Source organism: Tasmannia lanceolata, unplaced genomic scaffold, assembly GCF_043159265.1.
Source record: "Tasmannia lanceolata isolate RefF3 unplaced genomic scaffold, GAP_Taslan_0.1 ptg000003l, whole genome shotgun sequence".
NCBI classification, from domain to species: domain Eukaryota; kingdom Viridiplantae; phylum Streptophyta; class Magnoliopsida; order Canellales; family Winteraceae; genus Tasmannia; species Tasmannia lanceolata.
The window spans coordinates 9302910-9316999 of record NW_027518680.1 but is presented as its reverse complement, the minus strand read 5'-3'; the positions used below and the strand labels follow the sequence as shown (position 1 = coordinate 9316999).

At 40.9% G+C, this 14090-nt stretch overlaps 1 protein-coding gene across 1 annotated transcript in view; it reads left to right on the top strand.

The window, feature by feature from the left end:
* LOC143850325 (uncharacterized) overlaps positions 1–14090 on the top strand; it is a 73402-nt gene that overhangs the window by 51345 nt on the left and 7967 nt on the right. The window contains exon 11 of the mRNA XM_077359583.1: positions 1059–1217. Within this exon, the coding sequence (XP_077215698.1) occupies positions 1059–1217 (159 nt within the window). The remainder of the gene's footprint in view (positions 1–1058; positions 1218–14090) is intronic.

Here is a 14090-nt window from a genome sequence, read left to right as displayed (position 1 = left end):
GTCACCATCTCCTAAACCCTAGATACTCGAAATCCTAAACGACAGACCTTCGTCCTCGCCCAACCACTAATCCGAAAGCCCCTGTTGTCTTTCCCATACCCTAACCCTAATCACAACCCTTAACCCCCTTGTCTTTTTGTCCATTTTACACCACCAATAATGTCACAGATTTTCCTGGGCGGTAGCCTCAAATTCCTAAAAAAAAATTGCAAGTTCTGATTGAAGAGTCCCTTCTAAATCATAGCCCCCACTAAATAAATCTAGGGAGAAGCTCTCAATTCAATTAATCATCCAAAAGTTAAAATCCCTAATACATGAGGCCTATTTATAGGTAAATAAATTCCATGGAAAATAAAAGCCCTAAAAACTAAAACATGGAAATAAAAATCCTAGAAACAAAAAAAACATGGAAATAAATATGTAAAAGTCCCAATGGGCAAAGATGCCTCTTATTGGGCCTACAATCTGCATCACTCTCCCTTCTTCTCCAAATTAGTAGAACCCTAGATCAAATAACAAAATCCCCACATCAGCCCTCTCTTCTTCCTTTCTTCAAGAATTTCAAAACCCTAACTCAACTTCTTCACATAAACTCTCCATGTTCAAACCCCCTTCAATTTTTTGCTACAAACCCTAGATTAGAAAGTCCCCAGATCAACCCCATCTTCTTCTCTTAGGGGAGATGGAGACGACGATGGTGGCCGGAGATGGCGAGGGCGGAGGCGACCGGATATGGCGAGGGCAGCAGTAGCAGATCCAGCAGTGGAAGGAAATGGCGTAACCCTAATCCCTCTTCAAATGTCTTAAAACCCGTGAGGAGGGTATTTTTGTCCTCAAAATATTAACCTAGGTTAGTTTGAGTCGTTCCGTCATGTTAAAGTGACGAACCATCAATAGAGGGGGTCTACCGTATACACATTGAAAAGTCAGGTGGTGTAGTTGATGACTTTGAAACTCTATGGTCATCGTTGAATGTGTCAGAGAGTTGAGGGGGTCTGAGTGTATTTTTCCCTATTATTTTTTATGGCGTTCATGAACTCACTTGATTGCTTTGACAGGTTAAAAGTCGACCATTGGCAAAATCGCTCAACAATACGGTTGTAAAGAAAGGTAAAATCCTGGGTAAAGGTGTTCAATTGACTCTAGGTCGTAGTCAGCTAGAATGGGAACGAGCCAATTGCGGGTTTTTCTTGTATTGGCATGGCCGCTTGATTGAGGTAAACTCTCACTTATGAATGTTTAATCTTAATATGCCAACTTTCATCATCTTGGAAAGCTACATATTTCCCTGTTTTCCCACTTGTATCTGCCTCTTATTGCTACATGACATATCCTAGCCATTCTTGGGTAGAAACTTGGGTTAAATCTTTAGATAAAAGCACATCCAAAATAAAAAAGGACGTCTCTTTGAGAGCAAATAAATATTGTGATTTGATTCCTTTACCCATGTAATTTGCAAATGCTGTCAATTTTGGTTTGACTTAGCGGATTAAGATTGAAGTGATCCCTTGCCAGGCCGTTTATAGGCCAGAGCCGCTTTCATCCTGAATTGGCTTGAATCAGCCTACCCATACCCTTTATTATAGTATATTTTTTCCAGACGAACTGATCTTTATATTTGTCCAAAAAACATACTTCTTACCACTTAAAGAGATAATTGCCACATTGGAGAAATTGAAGAACTGGGGTTATAATTTCTTCCATACAATTATACTTGTTTATTATTTCAACAATTGTAGAATTTGAGGCAAGGGGTTGATTCTGTGGATGAATATAGGAATAAGTTTCACCAATTAATTGGCCGAAATGATCAATCCGAGTCAGACGAGCAATTAGTTACTAGAGACATTGGGGGTTTAAGGCAAGATAAAGAAGTTTCATTAATTTTTCTTTGATTACTGGAGTATATCAAAGGCACACTAGTGTGTAATAGTGATTGAGAGGCAGTTGGAATGTGCCAGACAGTCTGTGAATGCCCCTGCTAGCATTGCTAGGCCTGTTGCAAGAGGCGAGCAGATGGGTGCTGCTTTGCAGAGGTCTGCAGACTCTGCACAACCCCAGACCCAGCCAGCCCGAGTGGTTTGGCACACCTGAGGCATTAATCCTAAACAAGGAGGTGCTTCCAGCTTGAGATGCTTTTAATGTGGAGAGATGGGGCATCAGGCTAATGAGTGTAAGAATTTCGACTAAGATGAGATGCTTTAAATGTGGAGAGATGGGGCATCAGGCTAATGAGTGTAAGAATTTCGACTAAGATGGGAAGCAATTAATTGTAGAAGAGGTGGATTATGTTGATGATGAGGGTGCTTTTGTTGATCATTCAGCACCACCAGTGTTTGATTCCTATGACGATGATGTTGAGGAGGTATTGTATGGTGATGTTGAGGAAGCTTTCGTGACCAGGAAAGCTTTTCTATCGCCAAAAGATGAATCTGGTAATGACTATGTTTGCAGCAACATATTCCATATCACCCTCACGATCGGGCGAGGGTGTGTCAAATGTTTATCCAAGGAAGCAGGATTCTTCCCTGGGAGTGGGGAACCTCGATTCCCGGGTTCTCGAATCCGTAACGTGATTCTTCTCGAATCCCGGTTCGGATTCTCTGGAAAAACGGTTTCCCGGAAACTCGATTCCTACTTTTAGGGAACGTGGTTTAATGTTATGTGAAACACGATTTCCCGGAGACTCCCCAACGATTCCCTGACAATTCCCCGGTGATTCCCACTTTTGGGAATCGCGGTTTATGATTTCCTGGAAACCCGATTCATACTTTTGGGGACCACGGTTTATTGTTATGTGAAACACGATTTCCCGGAGATTCCCTGGAGATTGCCAACTCCCCAGCGATTCCCTGACAATTCCTTGGCGACTCTCCGGTGACTCTCCAGCGACTTCACGATTCCCGCTTCCGACCATCCCGGGAGCCGTCGATTCCCGCTTTCGATTCTCGCTCTGGCAATGTTGTGTTTATCTATAGTAGTTCCTACGAGAATGTTGTTTCTAAGGACGTAGTCACTAAATTGAGTTTGAAGACTCAGAAGCACCCCGCCCCTATAAGTTAGCGTGGTTGAAGAGGGTAAATGAGGTGGTGATGACATAGAAGCTTGGTCAGTTCTCTATTGCCACCAAGCACAAGGACAATCATGATGTGATGTGGTGCATATGTATGCCTGCCACTTGCTATTGCTTAGACCATGACGGTATGATCGTGAAGTTATTCAGAGGAGTCGGGTACTAGTGGACTAGATGGAAGGAAAGTTGATGAGATTCTAGAACTCGTGAGGCCCCTGATTGAGGAGTTTTCAGATGTTTTACCAAAGGAACTAACTCATGGTTTGCCACCCAAGAGAGATATCCAACATTGCATAGATTTTGGTAGCATATGCTAGTTTACCAAATCGGGCACACCATAGGATGAGTCCCACCGAGTGTGAGGAGTTACAATGACTGATGAATGAGCTGCTGGAAAAGGGATTTATCAGAATGTTCCCTACATACCTTGGCCTGCCACTGGGAGGGGGGAGGCCTAAGAATAGAGTGGGACTAGATGGTAGAGAGGGTGAAGAAAAGTTTGGACATGTGGAAGCGGAACCTGGTCTTTGGGTGGAAGAATCACGCTTAATTAGGCAATTCTATCTAATATTCCAATATATTAGTTATCCAAGTTCAATTGCCCTACGAGTGTGATCAATTACATTAAGAAGAAGAAAAAATATTCATGTGGGGGGATCAAATGAAAAGATGAAAATGCAGTTAGTTTGCTGGAAGGAGGTGTGCAAGCCAGTCAAGGGAGGGGGTCTAGGTATCAGAAACCTAAAAAGCGTAAACGAAGCGCTCCTGCGAAAGTGGCTTTGAGATTTAGCTAGGAAAACCAGCAACTATGGGTGAAGGTCATAGAAGGCAAATAGGGATCGGCTCTTGGGAAGTCGACCTCTGTTGACAGGTTTAGGCACAAGGGGTGAGAGTTTGGGGGGACATTCTAAGCCAAAGTTATAAGTTTAGCGAAGGGATAAGGTTCGGAGTATGCTTAGAGGGAGGATAAAATTTTGGTCCCATAAGTGGTGCAGAGAGACCCATTTGAGGGAAGTCTTTCCTGATCGTTTTTTAGTGGTGGTGGATAAGGAAGCATTTGTGAAGGATTGCTTTGAGCGGGACGGAAACAACATATCTTGAAAAATCAATTTAAGAAGAAACTTCGTTGACAAGGAGCTGGATCGAGTAGCAATGCTATTACAGATGCTAGAAGCTTGTTACATTAAAAAGTCGGGTGAGGACAAAAGGGTTTGGGTCTGCTCTCCTGGGGCATTAAACGTCAAATCATTCTACCATCATATTGCATCTACCCCAATTGTTGCGCTCGTGGCTAGAGTGTGGAGCATTCTGGCTCTGCATAGGGTGTGTCCTTTAGCTGGATGGTCGTGCTAGAAAAGATCCTCACAGTGGACTATCTGCGCAACCGCCTGATGTTGATTGTAGATCACTGCCCATTACGTATAGAAGCAAGAGAGATGGTGGATCACATCTTCCTTCAATGCAGAACGACCAACTTCATGTGGGGCAAAATCCTTAGGTGATTCTACATCTTATGGGTTTTCCCATCCAGGATAACCGATTTTCTGAAAAGTTGGTCCTTTGCGCCATTTATAAATAAAGGAAAGATCCTTTGGAATGTCATATTGCTAGCCACTTTTTGGGTATTATGAAAGGAAAGGAACAGCCAGGTTTTTTGGGGCTTAGTTAAAAACCCTCAGTACATTTTCACGAAGGTTGTTGTGCTAACAGTCTCATGGGTGTGGGCCCTTCCTGGGTTCATATTCATTCTAGCCTATGACCATGGTATGGTCGGAGAGAGATGTGTACCAACAGTGTTGAGAGGGTTCTAATTTCCCAGAATGGGTCCCTCCTTGTTCGGGCTATCTAAAGCTAAACCTTGATGGTCAATCTCTGCCAGCGGGTTTAGGTGGTCTCCTATGTCGGAGCGACGAGATTTGCATTCTCAGGCCCTATTGGGAATACAGACTCCAATGAGGCAGAGATTATAGCGGCTCTCCAAGGAAAAAGGCTCATAGACTCCACTCATATTGATAATGTGATGGTGGAAGGAGAATCCCTCAATGCCATAAACTGGTTGAAGGGAAGTCTCTCCCACCCTTTGCAGTTTGCCCATTGGATAAAGGAGATTATGGATCGAGTAGAGGGATCCTCCATATCATTCCACCATGTCAGATCGGCAAATAGTAAAGCTGATGGATTAGCTAAGGATGGAGTGCATGGGGTGAATTATAGATCTATGATTTTCTTCCCCCTTGAGGGGTTTTCTCGTTCTTTTGTTTCTTCATTATTTCTTTTATTTTTTTCATCTCTATTGTGTTGACCATCCAGGTTGCATTGTTTCCTCATTTCTTTTTTCTCCTTATTAATATTTTTTTTTACCATTTCAAAAGAAGTATACGTCCTTGTGCAGTCTGGGCTTATTAACTCCTAAGAAGGACGAGAGTTGGAGGATGTATGTTGATAGCAAGGCTATTAACAAAGATTGCTGCGAAGTATAGATTCCCTTTACAGAGGTTAGATGATATGCTAGATCAGCTGGCAGGTGCCTGAGTATTCTCAAAGCTTGATTTGAAGTCTAGTTACTATTAGATTCTTCTCAGACCGTGTGATGAGTGGAAGACAACCTTCAAAACCCGAGATGGATTGTACAAGTGGCTTGTGATGCCCCAAGCACATTCATGAAGGTCATGAATCAAGTTCTCCCACCCTTTATTGGGAAATGTGTTATAGTTTACTCATATACAACACCGACATTGATTCCCACTTGTTGCATTTGTGAGCTGTGTTATCTACTCTTCGCGGGGAGAAGCTGTTTGAAACCATGAACAAGTGTATCCTAGTGGCCGACCAGGCAGTGTTAGATTGGGAACTTTACATGAAGCAAGAAGCTTTCATTGACTTTCATCCTTTGAGGGAGGTTTATCTCTAATTTCAGTACAGTCATGTCTCCATTCACTGTTTGAATAAGGGTCATTTCATGCCAACACTGGAGGTAGGAAAGAGCTTCATGGAGATCAAGGCTAGGCTATCAGTAGCCCATGTCCTATCCTTATCAGACTTTGAGAAACCCTTCGAGGTATTGTTATGCATCGAAGGTTGGCATTGGTGGTATGTTGAGTAAAAGGGGAAGCCAATAGCTTACTTGAGCGAGGAGTTGAGTGTGGCCGAACTCAACTATTCTACCTACGATAGCGAGTTCTATGCTCTGGTGCATACATGGAGGTACTGGAGGTATTAATTAGTGCATAAGGAGTTTATTCTATTTTCAGTTCTTGAGGCACTAAAATTTTTAATAACCAACGAAAGCTAATTGTTCAACATGCTAAATGGGCCAGTTACCTCCAAGAATTTACTTTAGTGTTGAGAAACATATCAAAGACCTAGAACCGACTGGGAAGATGCTCTTAACACTTAGCAGGAGGGCATCCTTACTACATTGCATACTGAAGTGTTGGGGTTTGACTCTTTCATGGATATGTTTAGCACAGACCCATTCTTTGGCAATGTCATGGAGAAAATCCAGACGTGGCAGCGGAATGAGCATGATGGGTTTCTGTTTAAGGGAAACAAGATGTGTGTTCCTTATTGCAGTTGGAGGTTGAAGATAGTTCAAGAGCTGCATAATGAAGGTCAATCTAGGTGCGACAAGACATCGTCGTTGACTGCAGATACATATTATTGGCCTAAGATGAAGGACATCCAGAAGTTTGTTGACTCATATTTGCCAAATGGCGGAAGGCATTGTGATGGGGACATCAACAATGGGAAATAATTCAAGGTTTACAAGCGCAAACGTGGATGAGACTGATGGCGGAGACTCTAGCATGGGCCACAGACATTGGCGTTTTTTTTATTATTTATCTTCTATTTTCGTCATTTTATTTGTAGCCTACCTTTTAGGTATCAAATCTCATCCGTTTGGCCTTTTTTGCTATTATTAGAAAGGTTTTCCAATTGCCTATCTAATGAGCCCAATATCACATGATTTGGATGTGATTTGAGCAAGTTATGGGTATTTTTAAGAAGTGGTATAGGTCTATTACGGGATTAGTTTTTAACTTTATTTATTTTACTTTGGATTAGATGAATGATTGATATTAGTTGCTTAGGTCTCAAGTTATCTTCTAGGGTTTCTTCTCTTATAAATGCATCTTATGAAAGCAATGCAAGGACTTTTGAATATTGAATAGAATTGGCGTTTTGCTTGAAGCTAGAAATTTGGGTTTTCTTCTTCTCTCTTCTTCTTGGTGATTTGGAACCATCATTCTCATCTTCTCTCTTCTTCTCTACTCTCTTTCTCTTTCAAATCTGCACAACAAGGTTAGTACATCAATCTTTTCAGCTTCTTTTGTGTTTTGAACCCTAAAGTTGAAAAAAACCAAAATCCATATATCTTGTTTGTTATTCAAGATCTCAATCTAGAATTTTGAGGGATTGATTTTGTGATTAAACCTTAGCTAAAGCATTCAAGTAAACCTCTTTTGAGCCTAGATGAGATTTTCACACTGTTCAAGCCCTAAAACCAGTGTTTAAAAACTCGTTGACTCGGCTCAGAGCTCGGCCGAGTCGACTCTGATTTGTGTTGGCCGCATTTTGGAGTCGCAAACTCACGGAGTCCAGGCCGAGTCAAACACGAATCAAACTTTTTTTCCTGATGGGATCGACCAGCAGGCGAATCTGGGTGATCAGTGACTCCTACAACTGGTTGATCTTCCTAGAATACATTCTCTACTCTTAGACTTCAAGAGGACAAGAAAAAAAAGGATAGGATCTTGATTTTTTCAACAAAATATCTTATGATTCATAGTTTCATACCTATAAATATGTGTTGAATGTATCCCATTTCCGTTCATCCCAGAATATCTCGATCTACGTTACTTTCTCCAGCAAAACCCTTTTCCTATTGCCTCCCATTGCCTTCATAAACTAGTTTTTGGTGGGTAGAAAAATCAACTGTTTTTGTTGCCATTATAAACTGGTATTTGGAGTGTTCGGTGGTCAAAGGAAGAAGAAGAAAGGTTTCCTTTTGTGTTGGCAAAGGAAGAAGAAGAAAGGTCATGCAAACAAAAATGAAACCCTAAATCATTAAATGTGTGTAAATGATACTTTAGGCCCTTTTTCTTACTTGGTACAGCCCCACTAGGTAAAAGAATAGTCATAGACATGCTGGGGTGACTTTCCTGAGTAAAAAAAGGTGGTTCAAATTTCACTTTTGGGCCATAGTATTTAATATTGGGCCCATCAAATGGACAACTTAGATCATCCTATGTAAGCCTCTGGATAATCCAAGCCGCCTATTATAGGTCACAACATAAAGAGGTTCTATCCAAAAATTAATTTCAATAGGATGATCCCAGCCCTACGATCTGAAGTGGAAATTGCATATTATGGAATCCTCAATAGATCAGAGGGTTGGGATCATCCAATGAAAATGATATTTGGGGCACAATGTAATTATGATGTTGCTCATCAAATGAATGGGTTAGATCATCCTATAATGTTACCCTTACAGCTTTAATTGGCTTTCCATAATATGCCATTCCACTTCAAATGGAAGGCTTGGTTCGTCCTACTAAAATGAATTTTTGGGCACAACGTATTTAATTTGTGGCTCAACAAATGGACGGCTTAGATCACCCCATGATGTAAGGCTTACATTTTTAATTGGCTAGATGATCCAAGCCCTCCATTCGATAGTTCACAACTTAAGGTACACTAACCAATGCAAAGCAGTGTCCTTTTCCTACCTTTACGTCAAAAATATAGTAATTTAAAATTTAGGAAATGTAAAAAGTAGATTAGACATGACAAGGGTCTGAAAGACTGAAACATAAAGTGTCTTTTCTCTTCTTTTTTTTGAATTTATTTATTTATTTTTATAAAAAATTACGGCTCATATGGCCGCGTCAGCCGCGTTCTTGACCGCGTTTGCTTCGAGTCTACAAGGATTTTCTTCGGCCGCGTTCCGCGTCAAAACCGCGTTTTTAAACACTGCCTAAAACTAGTTTTTTGAGATCCCTAGCCTAAACTTACCTTCAAAATCCCTCCCTAAACTCTAGATTTACTTCCTTTTACCTTTCTAGATCATAACTATAATCCGGACTGCTTTGAACCCCTCCTTGCTGTTGATAATTTTTCTGATGTTCTTCATTGATTATTTCTATTTTCATGCTTGTTTACATCTAATTCATTGGTATTTGCATTAGCTTTTAGTTATTTTAATTGGTTGCATGCGTAAAACTTAGTTTAGGACTAATTTTGCCATTAACAATCCACCTAGAGGATCTTTTACCTATTGATCAACTTGCATAAGGTTTATTTCTTGTTAATTGTGAATTTTCTAATTATTGAAAGCATTTAACGTCTCATTATTGCTGCTGCCCCGTAATAAAATTAGAGCCAAATCAGCCCTAGGTTAGTTCTTTAGGTGTTTTGAGTCTTCCGTATTAACCATAGATCTTTCCTAAAGCCTTTATCCCATTAGGAGTGTAGGAATCTCCCTAAATTAGGAATTGTCCTGTATCACGTTGCCACTAATGCAGGCCTATACTCTTCATTACTAGGGGTGGTTATTCGGTTTAAACCGAACCGAACATACCGAAATTTGGTAACCGAAATAATTTTGGTTACCAAATTTCGGTACCAAAACCGAACCGAATTGTGGGAGAAAAAGAGGGGAAAAAAATCAAAATCTCAGTTTGGATCGGAGGGCTAGGATCATCCGATCGAAATGATTTTTTGAGCACAACCTAATTAAGTTGTGATCAATCAAATGGACGGTTTTGATCATCCTACGGAGTGCACATATAGCACTTTTTTTGGAAAAAAATGGTTTTCATCCATAATTTCGGTTATTCGGTTAACCGAATTTTTTTTTTGAGAAAACCGAAACCGAAACCATGTAACCGAATTTCGAAAAAAAAGAAACCGAACCGAAAAGAAAAAAACCAAACCGAACCGACCAATTCGGTTCAGTTCGGTTATTCGGTTTTAACCGAATAATGCTCACCCCTATTCATTACCTATCCCAGAAGGCCCATGGATAGATGTAACCATGGATTTTGTGTTGGGTCTGCTTAGAACTTAGAGAACCTGTGATTCTATTTATCTTGTTGTGGACAGATTCATTACAATGGCTCACTTTATTGTTTGCTAGAGAACCAAGGATGCTTCAAGCATTGCTAGTCTATTCTTCAGAGAATTGGTGAGGTTCCATAGTGTTCCAATGACCATTACTTCTGATAAGGATTCCATGCTTGTGGGACATTTTTAGAGGAGCTTGTGGAGGCTGATGGGAACCAAGCGTAATTTCAATAGTGCATATCACCCTCTAACCGTTGGGCAGACCGAGGTAGTGAATATAATTTTGGAAAATTTGCTAAGAAGTTTGGTGGGATCTAATCCAAAGCAATGGGATCAAATGCTAGCTCGAGTTGAGTTTGTATTTAACAGGTCCCAAAATAGATCCATGGGATTTAGTTCCTTGGAAGTGTCATATGGATATAACCCCTGGTGTGCATTGGATTTGGCACCCATACCACAACTGGGGAGAGCCAGTGCAAATGCTGAACATATGGTAGCCACGCTGCAGAAGATATATGCGCAAGCGCAAGGCAAAATTGAGAGATCAAGCCAAATGTAGATGGCACAAGCTGACCTGTATAGGCGTAGGGCTGTGTTTGAGCCTGGAGATTATGTTTGGGTTGTTTTTACTAAGGACAGAATTCCAGCCAGGGAGTAAATTGAGCCCAAGGTACGTAGGGCCATGTAAGGTGATAGAGAAGATCAATGACAATACTTAGTGCCTGAAACTTCTAAGTCACATTAGGACACATGATGTGTTCAATGTGAAACATTTAGTGTCTTATGCTCGTGATGACTCTTAAGAAGACAAACCCGGGGACGAATTCTCTCCAACCTAGGTATGATGATGCGCTCAAGACCATAGAGGATGAGTTCGAGAAGCAGTGGGCTCATCCCAAAGTACTGAGGAGATAAAAAAGACTCGAGAAGTAGACCAACATGCTGATGTACATGGATTCTAGAGAAATTAGCATAAGTGAGAAAATGCCTGCATCGAAACTAGGAAAAAAATTATAGTTGGAATTTACCCCGTGACCCCGGAATCACCATGCCATCTCCAGTCGTGGTAAGAGGATCAGAACCATCGGATGCTGATAGGGTTGATCAAGGGCACACTTTGAAGATTCGCGACCCGTTTTCAGCAGAATCGTACCAAAACAGGAATTCTTTAGGAGATGCCAGAATTAGTTCATTTGTTTCTGATTTTTGTTTTTCTTGTTATTTTTGTTTGTACGTCTCCCCAGACCCCGCAATGACGGGAGCCTCGTTCACTGGGCCGCCCTTTTTTGGTATTTTAGTTTGTCTATCAATTCCCAGTATAAATAGAAGAACTGGAATTGTAATGGGGAGTTTTTACCATCTTTCTAAATTGAATTGAGAAAGAACGAATGCTCTCTCTCCAGTCTCCATTTGCAAAGCTGCTTCTTCTCTATTTGTGATAGTAGGCTTTTAACTCCATTGTTTCTCCGTGATTTCTTGACACCTCAACCAAAAACCTCTAAAATTTTGAGATTACCAAAATTAATGTACACCTGCCCAAAACGACTTTAAAAATTTATTCGTCCTATTTTACACTTCCCATAACAACATTAAAGACACCAGATATAGGCAAATAGTGATTAAACAATGAAAAAACTTTTTGGCACATGGAAATGTTACGGTTATTTTGGTAACATTGCATATTCCATCTTAAATCTGGCACTTAGTGATGATTCGATGTCTTGATTTAGTGGATTACCAGTAGTCAGGTCCATTGCCTTTGTTTCTACCATGTTTGAATGATTATGAGTCATTGCCTTATACCTTGATCAAATTTTCCACTCAAGGTCGGACCAAATACGGTGGGCCATACCAATGGTGACAAACCAGTTCAACAAGCATGATCACCACAAAGTGCCTTCCGTAAGGTTTGTCAAACAGTATTATTAAAAAATTGTAACATGTTCACGTTCTAACAACACTGAAACAATTGTGAGACATCCTATCTGTGTTGTATGGATTCTTTGCCCCCCTGCCGAATCTGTGTTTACACATTTCAACACACGTTTTGGAGGTGGATTCGCGTGGGAGACAACCAAATTCTTGTCGTAATTGTGTTGCGCACGAATCCTTTTTTTTTTTTTTGGGCAAGTCCGACACATTGTTGTCTCTTTTAAAATATGAATCATGTATATCTTCCCGTTAACACATTTTCTTCTCCCTTCTTCTTCGACTCTCTTAATAAAAACCCTAACACCTCGACCTTTCACCCTCAAATTTTTTATGAACATGTGTGTGTGTGTGTGTGTGTGTGTATTTAAATTTTAAATTTTAAATTTTATTTTATTTAATATGAATTACCGAATCCACAAATCCTACATTTTGGGATTTGCTGAATCTGATACCTCAAATCAGTGTCAGATCCTCACCCATGAATTCCAATCCATGCAACACTGCACCCTATTATTGTGCCCACATGCCTAACATAAAATTGTTTCTGACCATTGATGCAATGGGCCCTGACCCCACCATGAGATGCTGTGTACTCGTTCTTTTTCACCCGCAATAATATTTCATACTTAACAAAGGGAAAATAGGTAGCGAAACTCTGAAATTCATTTAGGCAAATGACCGGCAATTTTAGTAATTATTCAAATTTCCAGGGTTTTCTTGTCTAGAAGCGTCAATGGGGATTTTCGTAAATTACCATTTATTTTATATATTTTGTCCGTGCATCATTCCATGTTCTTTCTTTGTGCGTATATTATTGGGCCTCTGATTTATTCATGTGTTGCCTTTTCTTTATTAACTTGGTGGTGGTGACTGAGACTTCTTTGCTCAAGATGGTCTTCTATAATTCTCTGTTTGCACAATGAAATATAAAAGAATTGCTCACTGACTTCAAGACTCAGAAGCTGTAGTGATTATCATGTGCTGAGTTTGTCCGAGTGTGCCGAATATACAAACTATTATTGTCCTTGTATTCATATTATTGATTTTTGGAGTATATGCTTAGTCACAGGATGCATTCCTGGTTTTTGGTATCCAAATCTTCTGGCCACCGCCGGGGGGAGAGCCTATGACTCCGCGAGACTACTTTGGCCACCGCCGGGGTGGATGGCCGGGTGCACCTTCTTTTGGAATCCCTAATGGAAGGGGCTACTGTAGCTATGGTTTGGAATAGAGGGCCTAAAGGATGTATATCTAGACCTTATTGATGCCGGATACTCAGTTTTAGATGCCCTTGAAGCGCTACAACTGCAGCAGGACTGCTGCAGAAAAAGCCTCGTATTAATCGGAAAAGGACATAACATTATCGCATCGCCCCAAACAAGGTCACGGCGTATACATGGGTTTGGAAGAGTTGATACTGTATGTACCGGCCCAACAGGAAATCCGGGAATAGCTGAGAGAAGGTATAATAAAAGGCCTATCTCAGATTGCGATCGGAACTGCATTAACTACGGGTATTACAATTTCGGTCAACGCCAGTGTTGCCGTAAGTGTGATATGTGCAAGAACCCAGAACCCCCACGAATAGGTGATTCCTTGGATCCTAGCTGGGAGGGGGAATCTCGAAGTTCCGGAACCTTTAGCAAATTTCCGGAAATCCAAATCCCCTCCGCAGTGGCAGTTGAACGTAAAATAGCTCTTAAGAGATGTCTAGTGGACCGTATGAAAGGAAAGGCATGGAATCTCGGTGTGGTCTGGGATTGGGCTAAGAAATTTTGGGGAATCCCAAACCTTCCAAAACCTTTTAAGTTCACTCCTGCGGAGGCCTTATTCTGTTTTGAATCGGAAATCCTAGCAACTCGTGTCCTCCGTCGTGGTGGAGACGCTTTTGGGGGCCATTTCTCTTCTCTCCAAACTTGGAATCCAGCTTTCAACTAAGAAGTGAAGTCAATATGGATCAGATTTTATGATGTTCCTTTACATGCATGGGCAACTCCATCACTTGATGCCATGGGTAAAT